The following is a 15,998-nucleotide window of genomic DNA, read 5'->3' on the forward strand; positions in this document are numbered from 1 at the left end:
GTTCTTTATTAAGCTGGAAAACCTAAAGAAATATATTTCTACACTCAGGCAAACCATCTAAATTGTGCACAACAGATGTAAGAAAGAACTTTCTTTTTTTTTTTTTTAAGATTTATTTATTTATTATATGTAAGTACACTGTAGCTGTCTTCAGACACTCCAGAAGACGGAGTCAGATCTCATTACGGATGGTTGTGAGCCACCATGTGGTTGCTGGGATTTGAACTCCGGACCTTTGGAAGAGCAGTCAGGTGCTCTTACCCACTGAGCCATCTCACCAGCCCCAAGAAAGAACTTTCTAAATAGACATCATTTGACCAAGAATTAAGGTAACTATTGAAAAATGGGACTTTATTAAACTAGAAAGTTTCTGCACAAGAAATAAATTGTTAAGGAGCAAGCCCACAGATTGGGAAAGAGTCGTTGACAACTATGCATCTACAGAGAATTAATATTCAAAATATATAAAGAACTCAAAAAAAAAAAACCCAAAGGTTTAAAAAAAGAAACAAATGACTCATTCAAAAAATGGGCATGGGATCTGAACAGAAAGTTCTCAGAAGAAGAAAAATGACTAAGAAACATCTTAAAACATATCCCTTGCACTAGGGAAATGCACAACCCTAAGGTCTCACCTCACCCCAGTCAGGATGGCAAAGATCGACAATTGACAATCAGCGAGCAACAGATGCTGCAGGGTGTATGTGGGGGAAAATCACTCATTTACTGTTGGAGGGAACGGTCCAGGCACTCCCAGTTAGACCACTACTTTGACATATGCCCAGAAGACTCCTACTCCACAGATACCTCTTCAGCCATGTCCACTGATGCCCCATTCACAATAAGCTAAATGTCCTTAAACTGCTGAGTGCAAAAAGGAAACACGGTCCATTACACTGTAAAAGACTATTCAATAATAAAAGACAATGAGGAAATTTGCAGGCAATTGGACAGAATTAGAAAACATCATATTGAGTGGTGGGGAACTTTTGGGGGGCAGTTTCTAGACACTTGGCGGGAATTTGACATCAGACCAGGACAAAAGAAGCAAACTCAAGGCAGGAGTCTGACTTTGGGCCTGGCCTCAGGAAACAGCCCAGATTGAGAACATCCACATCTGAGTTAGGGCAGAGCTCAGAGCAGGCTCAGCTGAAGTCCTTTTGTCTTGGTCATCCAGGGGAGCCCCTAGAAAGGTGTTTTCGAGATTTTGTTTATTCCCTTGCTTGTTCCTCAACACAGAACTGATCTCATCATTTTGCATGTACTTAAGTATATTCACTTAAGTGGTATAAAAGCAAACTGGAAAAAAATAAACCCCCTTCAGCCTCAGAACTGGTTGGGGTCAAGCTACAGTGTGGTCTAATTGTCTTTTTTCTTTTTAATCCTTGCTCTTGCCCTGGAGAGCCTGCTGACTGACTGGACTGGCTGGTCTGATGGCTCCAGTAAGCAGAGTACAGTGAAGGACACTGCGGGAGGAAGCTTGCAAAGGAAAGTGAAGAAGATCTGGGCCAGCGGTGAATAAACCTTGCAAAAAGGGACAAAGTAATGGTAAAATGCTTTCTGTATGTATGTGTTTAGAGTTAAGCTAAAATCTAGAGAAGCGAAGATAATTCTCATAGATAAGTGTTTGGACCCTGATTAGAGGATTTATACACTAGACATGAGAAAGAGAATGGGCTTGAAAAAAGCAATCCTCCCCACATATCAGGGGGTGCTTTGGCCAAAGAAAAGGAAAATAAATATAAGCTGTTCCAGAGCTCCCCTAGGGACAGGAGGAGGTCGGGAGACATCCTGCCTTCTCTCTGGCTCCTACTGGAGGAATGGTTCTGGTTCTGGGTCCCTTAAGTAGGATATCTGGGTTCCTTTGGTGGGGCATAATCTAGTAGTCTTCCCTCTCTATTGTCAGTCCTTGGTGCGCCAATCTGTCCATGTCCGTCAAAACTATTTTATGTTAAGTCTGTGTTTTTGTTTTGTTGTTTGTTGCTCTGTGTTTCATGATCAAGAGAAAAACTGGTTAAACTTTATCTACTGGTCATTCAACTAGATTTAGTTTTAACTCAAAAATCAGTCTCAATTGGCCTTTGGAGCCCTGCATCTGTAGCTAGGAGTCAAACTCAGCTGGAGAAGCTTTGCCGGAAGCTGCTGTCTGCATAAGCTGCTCTTAAAGGGGCCAGTGGCTTTTTGGCTTCTATGGTAAGGGAGCTGATGGCAATTTTTCCTAGAAAAATCTCTATGATTGTGATTATTGGGCTTAGCAGGTGACAAGGTGCTCCTCCCTTGATATTACAGCTAGAAAAAGTAAGAATTTTGTTTGGTCTAAATAAGTAAATATGTACAGCTATTTCATTTTGGTTTCTAACTGGGTTTAAATGTATAAATATGTTCTGCATGTCTTGGTTATAGATTACTGGCTTATAAGTTATTGAAGATGATTAAAAATTTGTAACATTGGTTAACACTGTCGTCATTCAGAACAACACATGGCATGAGATTACCCAGGGAAACAGGTCTCTAAAGATATCTCTAAATTAGGATAGCATTTTATCTAATTCTTATCCTAGAAACTAGACTTATAAAAGATATTCAGGGAAGTGTTTCTTTTGAGATATTGGAGGCTGCACCGTTGTGCCTTCATGTGCAGGAACCGGCAGCCAAATTTTGTAGCATGGGAGTTGAAGCACTTGGTGCTGATTTTGGAGAGACTGGATTGTTTGTTAAGAGATTGAGTTTTGCTTTCCCCAAAGTTGTGGTTGTGCTATGGTGTTGCAAGGGAAACTCAAAGATTGTGGTTGAACTGCCAGCGTTACATCAGCTGCAGTTTGTGGAGAGATCTAACCGAACTCTAAACAAGATACTTAACAGGCAAAAAGGAGCAACAAAAATCCCCAAAGATAGATTACATAGTGCTTTATTAACCTTAAATTTTTTAAATGCTAGTGAACAAAACACCACAGCTGCTGAAAGACACTGGATTGTGGGAAAAACTACTGAACTAAACCAGCCTGTTTATATTAAGGATATTCTGACATCAGAATGGAAAATGGGAAATGTGTTACTCTGGGAGAGGGGCTATGCCTTTGTTTCCACAGGAAAAGAAGAGCTATGGGTTCCTTCCTTGTTAATAAAAATCAGACATGACAGAGGGAGACCTCCTGAAGACCTTGGTGACAGAGAAGAAAAGGGAGACTAATCAACAAAATAGGTGATATATATGTTTATGTCTATGTGTATGGAGATAGCTCTGGAACCAGCTGAGATTAAAATGTCTATATACAGCCAATAACACTTATTAGGTACAACTTTCTCATGACTTGTTATTACATACCATCCTTTATGATGGCATGTATACAAAGTTATAGTGCAGTTTGATTATGTGATAAAACTAACCTGAAGAAAGGCAGTCGTCTTTCTTTATTGATTTTCATTAACCAATCTGTGCACCCTGCATGCTCCATGTGAATATCTTTATAGAACTATATGTTACTTGTCAAGTTTTGTATACTGCAGGATGAAAGAAGAGAAAGACATCCCTGAAAAGATTCATATTCCAGGATGCTGAGATTCTGGGACCTTCCATTCCACCTTCACATTTGATTCTACCTCAACTACATAGAAGCTGCTTCTTTTTAAGACTTGCTTCCAGAACTTTTCCAGAACAGCTAGTTTGCCTATCCAGCCTTTCAGACTGTCATAGTCAATATGTTGGCTAAGCAATGAACGTTCTCAGCACATAGTAACTAGAAGGCAAATGATGCCAGGTAGCCCTCCTTTGACAAAGCCAATTTTATTTCTTCACCCCAATTCAGCTGGAAGCAGACAAAGAAGATCATTGTCCCAGTCCCTTATGTTGGGATGGCTGGTTCTGGTTATTTTAGGAATTATAGATATATTGTCATTTAAGAGATATTTTACAAATGTGTCGTTGGCCAGGGACAGAACTAGAGAGCTTAAACTCAGGGATTTCTACCTTTCTTTCTCTCTTCTCTATCTTTCCTTCTTAGGTAAAGGGGAAGGGGATGGAAAAGAAAGGGGGGGGATATAGTAATATCACAGAAGTTATAGAAATAGACAAATAGGGATAGGTTAGCAAATTTACTCTTATGCAAAACATTACATAGCTATATCTTATACTGGTAGAAATCTTTATATTGATACAAAGTTGATGTTATAATCTCTTACATTGGTACAGAATTTGTTTGATACAAATTTAAAGTTTTAATTGGTATGAATTTCTTACTGATATAAAACTGGGATTAATATTATTACTCTCATATAGGCATTGTGCCTATGTAACACATTTAAGAATACAGGGCTTATGGTCTTTCTAATTTGGTAATGGGAGAAATAGGTCCAATATTGTACAACCCATATACACTTTCTGCTTGTTTGTATGTGACAGGATCTTGCTATATGTCAATAATGATCTTGAAATCATGCTTCTCCTATCTCAGCCTCTCTATCAGTAGGATTGTTTATTTGATGTTTTTATACTATACTATGGTTTTCAGAACAGCTTACATATTTCAAAATTATTTATACAGCCAAAAGAACTATAGACAATTATTTTGGGAGGCAGATTGTAAGAGAACAGCAAAGAGTGAGACTGAAGGCTTTGCTTGATATTTTTTATCAATTTTGAAGAAGAGGACTTTATAAGTTACTCTTATTCCGAGATGAATGCTTTTCAAAATCATCACAGCCAATGTACCAGAATCTTACCCTCACCTAACGTCTGTGCCACACTCCAAGCAGAACCATTGCTCATTGAAACAGTTGATGAATGATTTCATGGATAGACCATCTTAATACACACACCATTTCTTAAATGAATGTAACCTGTTCCCTGCGGGCTAAGAATGACAACAACCACTCAAGTCAAATAGCTTTGACCAAAGCAGGAAATCTGTATCCAAAAATTGTGCCTACAATCCATTCCTTGGCACAGCAGAACTGTCAACTCTTAGCTTATCTACTATGGAGGTAAAATCCTTTGGTGATGTGAGGGACATTCAAATACAGCCTTATTACAATGAACTCCAATGTGCAAAAACTGTTCTTATTTTGTGTTTGTACCAGAGTAAGAGCCAAGATTTTAAGCTCTACTAAAAACAAAACACACAAACTTTATCTATTTTTGTTCATTAAAAAAACTAATAGTAATATATTATTTTAAAATATCATACAGTTAATATATTTGGAATTATTTAAAATTTATATTGAGAAAAATTATAAATTTTCAGTATTGCTGTAGACAAGCATCTACATAAGACTGTTCAATTGGTTGCTGTTTTATATCAAACAAATTTATAATACCCATTTTTATTGTTACAATATTTTATAAATTTTAAAGAATATGATAAAAAATGAAAGGTATTGCAGGTTTTGAAGGGGGTCTCTGGGAAGAGCTGGGGTACAAAAGGGAAAGAAGAATGTGATGTAAGTCTATTTACTCAAAATTTTTTAAATTTAACAAATTCAGATAAATTGAAATTATGTATCTTTTCTCATCATAATGCAATAAAACTTAAATCAAAAAAAAAAAAAAAAGACTACAGGGCTTAGACCCAGTCCTTCCATAACTGCTTTTATAAACTGTTTTTAGATAATTAAGCAATATGAGTTAAAAACCAGATATCAAACTTATGGTTCTTAATTTTTTCCTTTTTTTTAAGTACTTTTTATTAGATATTTTATTTAAATTTCAAATGTTATCCCCTTTCCTGGTTCCCCCTCCGGAAACCCCCATCCCATCCCTGCTCCCACTGCTTCTATGAGGGTTTTCCCCCACCTACCCACCCCTGCTTCCCCATCCTGGCATTCCCCTACACTGCGGCATTCAGCCTTCACAGAACCAAGGGCCTCTCCTCCAACTGATGTCCAACAAGGCCAACCTCTGCTACATATGCAGCTGGAGCCATGGATCCCCCCATGTGTACTCTTTGGCTGGTGGTTTAGTCCCTGGGAGCTCTGGAAGGTCTGGTTGGTTGATATTGTTGTTCTTCCTATGGGGTTGCAGACCTCTTCAACTCCTTCAGTCCCTTCTCTAACTCCTCCTGGTTCTGAGTACATTAAGAGGGTGTTTCTGAGATATTTTAGTTAGAAATGGCTGAGAGTAGTCAAGGCTTAACAGTTCAGAAATGGCCAGGTGTGGTGGCATACGCCTTTAATCCCAGCACTTGGGAGGCAGAGGCAGGCAGATTTCTGAGTTCGTGGCCAGCCTGGTCTACAAAGTGAGTTCTAGGACAGCCAGAGCTACACAGAGAAACCCTGTCTTGAAAAACCAAAAAAAAAGAAAAAGAAAAAGAAAGGAAGGAAGGAAGGAAGAGAGAGAGAGAGAGAGAGAGAGAGAGAAAGAAAGAAAGAAAGAAAGAAAGAAAGAAAGAAAGAAAGAAAGAAAGAAAAGCAAGCAAGCAAGCAGCTCAGAAATGCTTTGGGTAGATAGTCTTCAAAAGCATCAGAAGTCCACAGAATATGACATAAACATAAATGTTTGGCCCAGAGACCCCTGAGCTGAACTGCCTCTTCCCTGAGAATTAGCTTTCACGGTACCAAAAGACACCACACAACCTTCCAAAAGAGGGAGGAACCAACAGTTCTTCCCGGCTATGATGCCTATGAACCACAAACACTACCAGCAAGGCACGATAATCCTCAGGTACAATAGTATACAGATATCTGGGTGGTAACAGTTCTCTAATTGGACTTAAAACCCACTCAACCAAAGGGAAAGCATTCCAAAGTTAAGTCAAGGATCCTGGAGTTGGAGGATTAAAAAATGCAGACCTTTTTTTTCATAAAAGCTTAAGAGATAGTTTAGGTACTAAGAATTTGACAATGAGGCCAAATGTCTATGACATTCTATAATCTTGTATGAGTTACGTCTCAAGTCAGATTAGGTTCTGGTTGCTTTAAGAATATTATGAGAGGGCTGGAGAGATGGCTCAGCAGTTAAGAGCACTGACTGTTCTTCCAGAAGTCCTGAGTTCAATTCCAGGAACCACATGGTGGCTCACAACCATCTGTAACGGGATCTGATGCCCTCTTCTGGTGTGTCTGAAGAGAGCAACAGTCTACTTAAACATATAAGATAGATAGATAGATAGATAGATAGATAGATAGATATTTTTAAAAAAAGAATACTATGAGTAAAGATTCTGAAGTAACATCAAAATTGAGGACAGCAGCAGAACAAATGCAAATGACACATTTCAAAGTTTACTACTGGATCACTCTAGAATGAATACTGCAGTCTGCTCTACCTTCTGTTTCTGATTTTGTGCTTCCTCCAGATTCTCCAAATGGATTTGTACGCCTAAAGTTCAGGAAAAAATATAAATAAATGTCACCAAAAGCCACATGGGAGAGAACAGAATTAAAGACTGAGTCATAAAACTTCACATGTTTACAAAGAAAAGCTCTAGAATGTCTCACTCTGCTAATGACTAATAAGAAATATTCACTCTCACACTGAGAAACAGGCCAAACCCAGTGTTTGCACTAATATATCTATCATAGCCCTTTGTTGCTGTGTTTTATTCAGTAGGTATAAATTTAACTACACACAACAATCCTCACATTAAACTATTTTCTAAAGGTTTTCTAATTTAAACAAACCAACACAGAGGAAGACCCAATGTGATGACAATATTGGAGTCTTGAGACAATGCCAGGAATTTCCAAGAACTGTAAAATCCCAAATCTGGATTCTTTAAATACAATCTGCAAGTTAACTATAAAGATCTGAACATTGTTTAGTTCAAAACATGTATTTCTTTTCTTCATGAACTGTATTTCCTGGGTCTATGTGTAAGTATTAAATGTACAGATATACATAAGTACTAAGAGGGCTTGCCTAGGACGCACACAAAGCCTGGGTTTGATCCCCAGCACCTGCACAGAATGAGAGAAAACTATTTCTCAAGATTTAAGTACCAATGCAAGAAGAAAAGTAAATCAAAGATAAAAGCTACTTCCCCCATTCCTGTTCTTAGCTTCTGGCACAATCACAATGATGGGAGAAGAAAGTTCAATTCAAAGGCATTAAGAAAACAGGGCAGGGGTTAAGGACATGGCTCAGTCAACCTGAGTTCAACCCCCAAACCCTATGTAAAAAAGCCAAGCAACCAAAAATAGTGATATGTGGCTTTATTCCCAGCACTGGAAGGCAGAGTCAGGTGGATCTCTGAGTTAGAGGCCAGGCTGGACTACAGAGTGATGGGTAGGACTACACAGAGAAACACTGTCATAAAATCCCCCCAACACACACACACACACAGCCAAGCAAGGTTGCACACACTTGCAATCCCAGCTCTGGGGAGGCAGAAATGGAGAGATACCTGGAGTTCACTGGATATCCAGCCTACTTGGTAAGCTCCAGGGCAGTGGGAGATTCTTTATCAAAAAGGTGGCTAGCTAATAACACCACCTGAATTGTCTTCTGACCTCCACAAACATGCACATAGATGTATGTGTGCATCTGTAGACATATAAACATATTGACACAAAAATAGATATTGATCTTCTAAGAAAAAAAAAGATGTATTTAATCTTACTGTATGTGTATAGGTGAGTACCCATGTGTATGAATATGCATTATTATGTGTCCAGTGCCTATAGAGAAAAAGGGCCTCAGATCCCCTAGAGTTGGAATTATGGATGGTTGTGAGCTACCATGTGGGTACTGGGAAGTGAACCTGAATCCTCTGCAAGAATAGCAAGTGTTTTTAATTGGCAATCTATTTCTCCAGCCCAATACTGATTTCTTTCATATCAGCTTGGCATATTGTATCAAATGTTGTGCATACGTAATATATTTACACAAGTTTTCATAATTCTATGTCATATCCAAATTTAATGTATTAAGTACCCAACCTCCTTAATGATTTTGCCATAATTTCATTTCTTTATGTTTATGTGTGTTTGTCTATATAAGTTACTGTGCACCACATACATCCAGGAACTTATGGAGGCCAGATGACGGTTAGATTCCCCTGGAAACAAGTTAGAAGTAGTTGTGACCTACCATAGATGGGTACTATGAACTGAACCTGACACTCTGCAGGAACAGTAAGCACTCTCAACTTCTGAGCCATTTCTCTACCCAGTCCCCCTAAAAGGAAATTAAGTACTCTGACATGACTTCATCATCATCATCAATAGCAGCAGCAGCAAGAAAGGATCTCATATAGTCCAAACCAGACTTGAATTTGCTATATAGGCAAGAAAATCTTGAGTTTTTGACTCTCCTACTCTCAAGGCGCAAGTAACTACAGGTGCAGGCGTGAGCTAACCCTGCCCAGGTGTTATGTGGTGCTAGAGATTGAATCCAAGGCTTCATATGCACGCTAGGCAAGCACTCTACCAACTGAACTACATATCCAGCCCCTTATTCTGACATAGAATTTTTAAAATAGTGTCACAACCTAAAGATAGAACTACCACTTCTGCAACTGAAGGGCAAATACCTAAGAATTAATTTTTTTGACATTTGATTGTCCTAACACCTTTAACAGATACAGAAGACCAACAGAAAAACCTGTATGTTTCTACCCTAACTATGAAATTGTCGTTAGGCAATTACAGAAAAGACAGAACAGCTGATAGAGAAACGTATCATAAATCTTATAAACCACAGCACACTGGCTTTCTGACGTCATTACTCACCTGCCTCCTTGACCAAAGGCTTTTGCCTGGCCAGGCTGATCTTCACACACAGGAGAAATTATATCAAACTGTATTGGTGTATCCGGAGCAACAAGAGAATCTAGAGAGAGGGCAGCCAAATTTGTAGACTCTGATCCCAAGGATCCTGAACTGCTGGTTCGAGCTGTTGGTGGCCGAGATTGTCTAACCACGAAGGAAAACAAGGCACTGAATTTAGTTTTTTCTTTCAAAAGCTCAATGCTTAGCAGACTACAAGAAAGCAATATTTTAAATGAATGAGAGTATAAATCAAACTCCAATGAAAAGCATTACCTTTCTGTAATCCTAACACCCAGGAAGTGGAGGCAGTGGATCACAAGTTCTGAGTTGGCCAAAACAAGACCCTGACTCAAAGAGTAAAAACTTAACCCCAAATCAGCTAGCTATTTATTTAGTAAAAGATTCCTTTCTTTCCAATTAAAAAACTTAAACTGGGACTAGAGAGATGACTTAGCTGGTAAAGTGTCTGTTGTCTAAGCAGGAAAACCTGTTTTCATTCTTTTTTATTTTGGTTTTTCAACACAGTATTACTGTGTAGCCCTTGATGTCTTACAATTCACTCTGTAGACCAGGCTGGCCTCAAACTCACAGAGATCCACTTGCCTCAGCCTCCCAAGCACTGGGATTAAAAGCATATGACACCAATGCCCAGTGAGAACCTGGGTTTTCACCTTCAATACTGATAATTAATTAATAATAGTAATAAAGGAAAAGGAAAATAAAGCTGCCCATGGCAGCATGTATCTGAAAACGCTGGGATGCAGAGACAGCAAGATTCAAGGAACTCACTGGCCAGTCAGCCTACCAAATCAGTGAGCTCCAGGTTTGTAATTCTGTCTTAAAAATAAAATTCTCCACCTCTGGCCTGTGCCCTTATTAGGAAATGTATTATTTTGAAAATATGCTTCTGTTATTCAGAGATGATTTGCTACTCATCTAAGTAGTACTGTTTGGTTTTTGGGTTTTTTGTGGGTTTGTTTTTTTGGGTTTTTTTTTTGGTTTTTTTTGTTTTGTTTTGTTTTTTCTGAGACAGCATATCTCTGTGTAGCCCTGGCTGCACTCTGGAACTCACTCTGTAGACCAGGCTGGCCTCGAACTCAGAAATCCTCCTGCCTCTGCCTCCCAAGTGCTAGGATTAAAGGCATGCGCCACCACTGCCTGGCAGTAGTACTGTTAAAATCAGAGCGTTAGCTCACACTTTAAATAAACCCATACACTAACTCACCCTCCTGGACGCAGGCTCTCGTGTCTCTGCTGGAAAGATGGGGAAGGAGTGACAGCTTCTAGAGCAGACTGATTCACTCGTGCAGCAGTTTCCTATTTTGGTTTATTTTTTTTAAAAAAAGTTAGTATTAATAATGTAAGAAACTAAATATTTGATGTAACTCTCAAAACTGTTAGTAAGCTCTTGAGCTGTGCTTAAAATATAAACTGAAGTTACTGAGGTATTTCCACTCTCTGACCTATTAGTACCATACATTAATCTCAAACATTGTGAACTTTCTATAATTCAAGATAATTCTAATTGCTATAATTCTAATTTCTTTCTCCTAACATTCATAACAGAAGTATATTCTTTTTCTATTAATTTTTAAATACCAGTTATTTTGGATTAAGGTTTGTACTGCTATCACCTAGCACACTGCCAAGTCATTTAAAATATTTTATAGAACAAAAATAGGAGTAGCCCACTCACTTAAATATAAAGAATTCTTCTCGAACATAACTATTAATGTGTAGCACTATTATGAATATATTTGATGGTATCACATTTTAACAAAAACAAAATTCTTTTTTTCCTAAATGAAAGTCTCTGAAAACCTGGAAATCATCTTTATCATTTTCTTCTTTACCTTTTACTAACTAGTCTAGACCTTCCTATCAAATCTTAGTAACTTAAGCTAGGATGGTGGCACATGCCATTAATCTGGGCTGGGAGGAGTAAAGACAGGCAGATCCAAGAAACCCTGTCTTGGGGGTGTGGGGGGAATCCATGTCTTAACAGGAGTCTAGACAGCTCCTGTCTAGGACCAAGTCCTTTCCCAACTAAGATACAAAATAGACTCCCTCCAATCTCTCACTCCATTCTTTCAGCTACTGGCACCCTTGGATTCTACCTGCATGCTTGAACTGTAACTATGGCTAAGTTTACAAGCTGAGGTTTACCAGGTTTGAAACCCTCGCTACTAAAAAGAATAATTTGCAAACTGAGAGTTCAGGCTGCATCATTAAAAATGTACCAAAATCATAAGGTGTATTTGAAAAGATTTCCACATGATCTGAGTGCACACTTCAATCTTCTATTTTACACCAAAAACTTACATTTACACTGCTATATCTTCTGTAACTTCTGTATCTGGGCTTTAGTTTTTATTGTACTATCTGCAGTGTCTCCTGTTTTCCTTAAACAAATCTTAGCACAGGATTCCATCATGTCTACAGAATTTTCTCTAAAACAAAGTCCTCACTAATCCTAGCATTGTGTAAGTAATCACCATGTATGTTTTTTTAACCGTGTGCTTCTAATCACAACATGTTATACAAAAACTGTCACGCAGCTTCCACTTTGACTTTCCATAGTAACTCCTAGGAGGCCAAGGAGTTCTTCCTACATTTTACCTACTCCACGACACTCAACATGAAGTTAATTGTCAATACCAGATGATTTTAGTACATTTTGCAATAACAGCTTGGTAACAAACAATACATCATGGTACACTGTAGCTACCCAAACAGAATCATATGGATTCTTATACTTGAGGTTACAGAACTTGAGAAATGAGTCAATTAATACAAGCCATATAAATCACAAAATTATTTCATTCTGGTAGTTCTGGATAACAAAATAAAAATATTACCTCTGGATTTTCACTCAAATATATTTGTTTAGATATGTTGTTTATTGTACAGATCCACTGAAAAGAAAAAAAAATTAGGTATTATTCCTAATGTTTTTTTTCAATAGAGCCTTACTACTAAGGAAGGCAATTATATATTAAACTGAGACGGAATTTTCATTAGAAGCAGCACAAAGTTTTCATAAGAAAACATCTTGGCAGTGGGGCTGTAACTCAGTGATAGAGCACATACTTTATTTAACAAAATATGTGAACCCGTGGATCCAATGCCCAGCACCACAAACAAAGCAAAAGCAAGAGGCCCGCTACAAACGTGTGCATGGAAGAGATCCTCAGACTGAGCTATTTCTAAATACATGTTATCTATGCAATGAGATAAATAGTAAGCATGTTAAATCATAACTTAATAGCATACATTTATCTTTTTATATTACTACCTCCCTCAGTTCCCACCAAACATGGTAGTCTGAGCTCAGTTACCATAAAACCTATGTAAAAATTAAAATACAAACTCTTTCTGGAGAATGTACCTTATGTATCTTCCTTTTTCAAAATAGAAAACAATATTCCACATCTTTTCTTTTTTTTTTTTTTTTTGGTTTTTTGAGACAGGGTTTCTCTTTATAGCTCTGGCTGTCTTGGAGCTCACTTTGTAGACCAGGTTGGCCTCAAACTCAGAAATCTGCCTGCCTCTGTATTCCACATCTTCTACTTCACTCTTGAGTGCCTGACAGGCCTCACAAACTAATACTCTGTTACTCTGGAAAACCATGCAGAAAGCAGAAATATCTCTGTCCTCAAAACCAAAACTATTCTTTCCCATGAGAAATATACATTTAAGTCTCTAAGACTTTCCAACTCTTTCTTTTACTAATAAAACTATAAATGTAAATAAAATGAAGATTATTTCTAAAAACCATTTTGAAAGTATCAGCCTTCCAGCACCTTACCCTCCATATGTAGTCTATTAGGAGTAACACTAGAGCCAAAAATGAAAGGCTTGTGAGGAAGGACAGAGACTCCCAAATCCTTGTTTTTCTGTGTTTCATTTTCCCACTATTCTCAGCCTGCGCTGCTTCCTCGGGTACCACCTCTGCTGCCACCATGTTCCAGCGGCACTAAGTAGCTCCCAAAGGTTGGTGAGAATGGAGAATAAACAAACTGCCAGCTCACAATACTATGCCTGCCAGAAGGTGACACTAAGGTCAGGGCCACATATAACACTTTAAGACGTACTGAAATGGTGTCTAAGATCTCTCCAGCTACAAAAATCTGTTAGAAAACTAAGAATGCTACTTGGGAACAGATTAGCTAGGGTTTCCCCAAACTTTCTATTATAAATACATTGTGTATTTATAATAGAAAAATAAAACAAAACCATAGAAAAGAAACAAAATAAGACTAATTTTAAATGTTGCTGAAGAAATTTATTACTAGCACTCAGGAGGCAGAGGCAGGAAGATTTCCAGCCTGGTCTACAGAGTGAGTTCCACAACAATCAAGGATACACAAAGAGACCCTGTCTTAAAACAAACAAACAAACAAACAAACAAAACTTTATAAAAAAAATGTCTACCTCTTCATGGTCTTTTTTACTCTCTGCTTGCAATATTGAAGATCTAGGAAGAAAACAAATGAGAAGTTTTAGCCTCAACTTTAAAATTAAATAACAAACACAAGTGCAAGTGATGTAAGGACTTCAGGGAAAGAAGGCCAGCAGCAGCAGCAGGACTTCAGGCTTACGCTCCATGTGGCTATCTACAACCCAACATGCAAAGCGAATGGCAACGCCAGCTCTCAAAAGACAGAACGCAAAAGAAGAAAATGCACTTCAACTTACTAGCATTTCTATTGGTGATCTAACCAGAAAATATTAACTTCATTATTGACAGTTTCTCCCTTAAAAAGTTTAAATAAAAATTCTAACATGTGAACCATCACGGAAGTGTGGTATTTTAGGAGAAATTTTTAATTTTACTAACTTTCTATCTTATCAGGAAAAATGGGAAACCATGCCAAGTATTAGCAAAAACTAAAAATACAAGAATGTAAATACTAGTAGTAACATGTTAGCAGTCTGCTAATTGTGCTAACAGAAAACAGGAACTTTAATTAGTATACAGCACTGACATTCATTGTATGTTTGTAGAAGGACTAGGGAAACAATCATGTGGCTAAGGTAAGTCAGCAAAACTATCTTTTATGAAGAAAGATACATATATATGATGGAAGAAAAAAATGACTTTCAGAGAACCCAGGAGTTTCTTCTTCTAAACAATAAATAAGAAAGTTCGGGGGGGGGGGGGGGGGGAGGGTGTGGGGGACTTTTGGGATAGCATTGGAAATGTAATAGAAGAAAATACGTAATAAAAAAAAAAGAAAGTTCAAAGGTCAAAATCAATCTCGGCTAACTTAAATAGCTATCATTAGGAAAATGTTTAAACTATGTTGTATGGTTTTTAAAAGATTAGAATGGCTTTTTAAAAAAATATTTATTTGACTTTATGTATGTGAGTTTTTGTGTACCACACAGTGTACAGGAGCCCTTGGAGACCAGAAAATGGTGTCAGACTGCCTGGAGCTGGAGCTACAGGGAGTTTTGACCCACTGCAGGTGGGTGTTCAGAACCAAAGCCGGATCCTCTGTAAGAGTAGCAACTGTTCTGAACTGCTGAACTATTTCTCCAGTCCTATAAAATAGTTTTGTTTTTTTTTTAAATGGATACAGATCTATTTTATGTATGTAAAATATCCTTCAGTAATTAAAAAAAAAAAAAAGTACTTAGACCAGGAATGGTAACACACAGTGCTAAATGACGTTGGAGGCTAAGGTAAAAAAATGGCACATGGAAGGCCAGATGAGACAACTTCCAAAACTATGTCACAAAAAGTCCATGGCTGTAGCTCAATGACAGACCTGCCTAGATTGCTCAAGGCCATGGGTTCAAGGGGAAGAAGAAAGGAATGGAGATGAGAATGGGGAGGGGAAAGGAACGAAAATGTGCTCAGGATAAAAACTAGAAGGAATCCCAGCACTTGGGAGGCAGAGGCAGGCAAATTTCTGAGTTCGAGGCCAGCCTGGTCTACAGAGTGAGTTCCAGAACAGAGAAACTCTATCTTGGGGGGGAAAAAATGCTAGAAGGAAACAAATTGCTATAAATAATTTAACACAAAGGTAATAGAACTTTTTAAAGGGCATGATAAAAAATAATGGATAAAAAATAACCTAATCAGACATAACGGATTAACATTTCAAAAAAAGACTACTGTTAGAATCTACACATCACATATGGGCACATTGTCTATGTTAGATTTCTATTCCTCACAATAATTGACAGTACAACTCCTCTGCCTACATGTGATATATAGAAAAATGGAGCTCAGAGGGTTTGTAAGTAGCCTGTCCAAGAACACAGAGTAAGTAACAGCCCACTCTGGC

At 37.9% G+C, this 15,998-nt stretch overlaps 1 protein-coding gene across 7 annotated transcripts in view; it reads right to left on the reverse strand.

Moving 5' to 3' along the window:
* Window positions 1-15,998, reverse strand: part of Appl1 (adaptor protein, phosphotyrosine interaction, PH domain and leucine zipper containing 1) — a 51,626-nt gene that overhangs the window by 13,999 nt on the left and 21,629 nt on the right. For 4 of the 7 annotated variants that reach the window (XM_006519608.2, XM_017316214.2, XM_030248050.1 and 1 more), the window contains 5 exons: window positions 14,137-14,179; window positions 12,561-12,617; window positions 10,928-11,019; window positions 9,664-9,846; window positions 7,260-7,312 (listed from right to left, as the gene is read on the reverse strand). In XM_006519608.2, the coding sequence (XP_006519671.1) occupies window positions 7,260-7,312; window positions 9,664-9,846; window positions 10,928-11,019; window positions 12,561-12,617; window positions 14,137-14,179 (428 nt within the window). The remainder of the gene's footprint in view (window positions 1-7,259; window positions 7,313-9,663; window positions 9,847-10,927; window positions 11,020-12,560; window positions 12,618-14,136; window positions 14,180-15,998) is intronic. The other 3 variants (XR_001781159.2, XR_003950904.1, XR_001781160.2) reach the window with 3 other exon arrangements.

Source organism: Mus musculus, chromosome 14 (genome assembly GCF_000001635.26).
Source record: "Mus musculus strain C57BL/6J chromosome 14, GRCm38.p6 C57BL/6J".
NCBI classification, from domain to species: domain Eukaryota; kingdom Metazoa; phylum Chordata; class Mammalia; order Rodentia; family Muridae; genus Mus; species Mus musculus.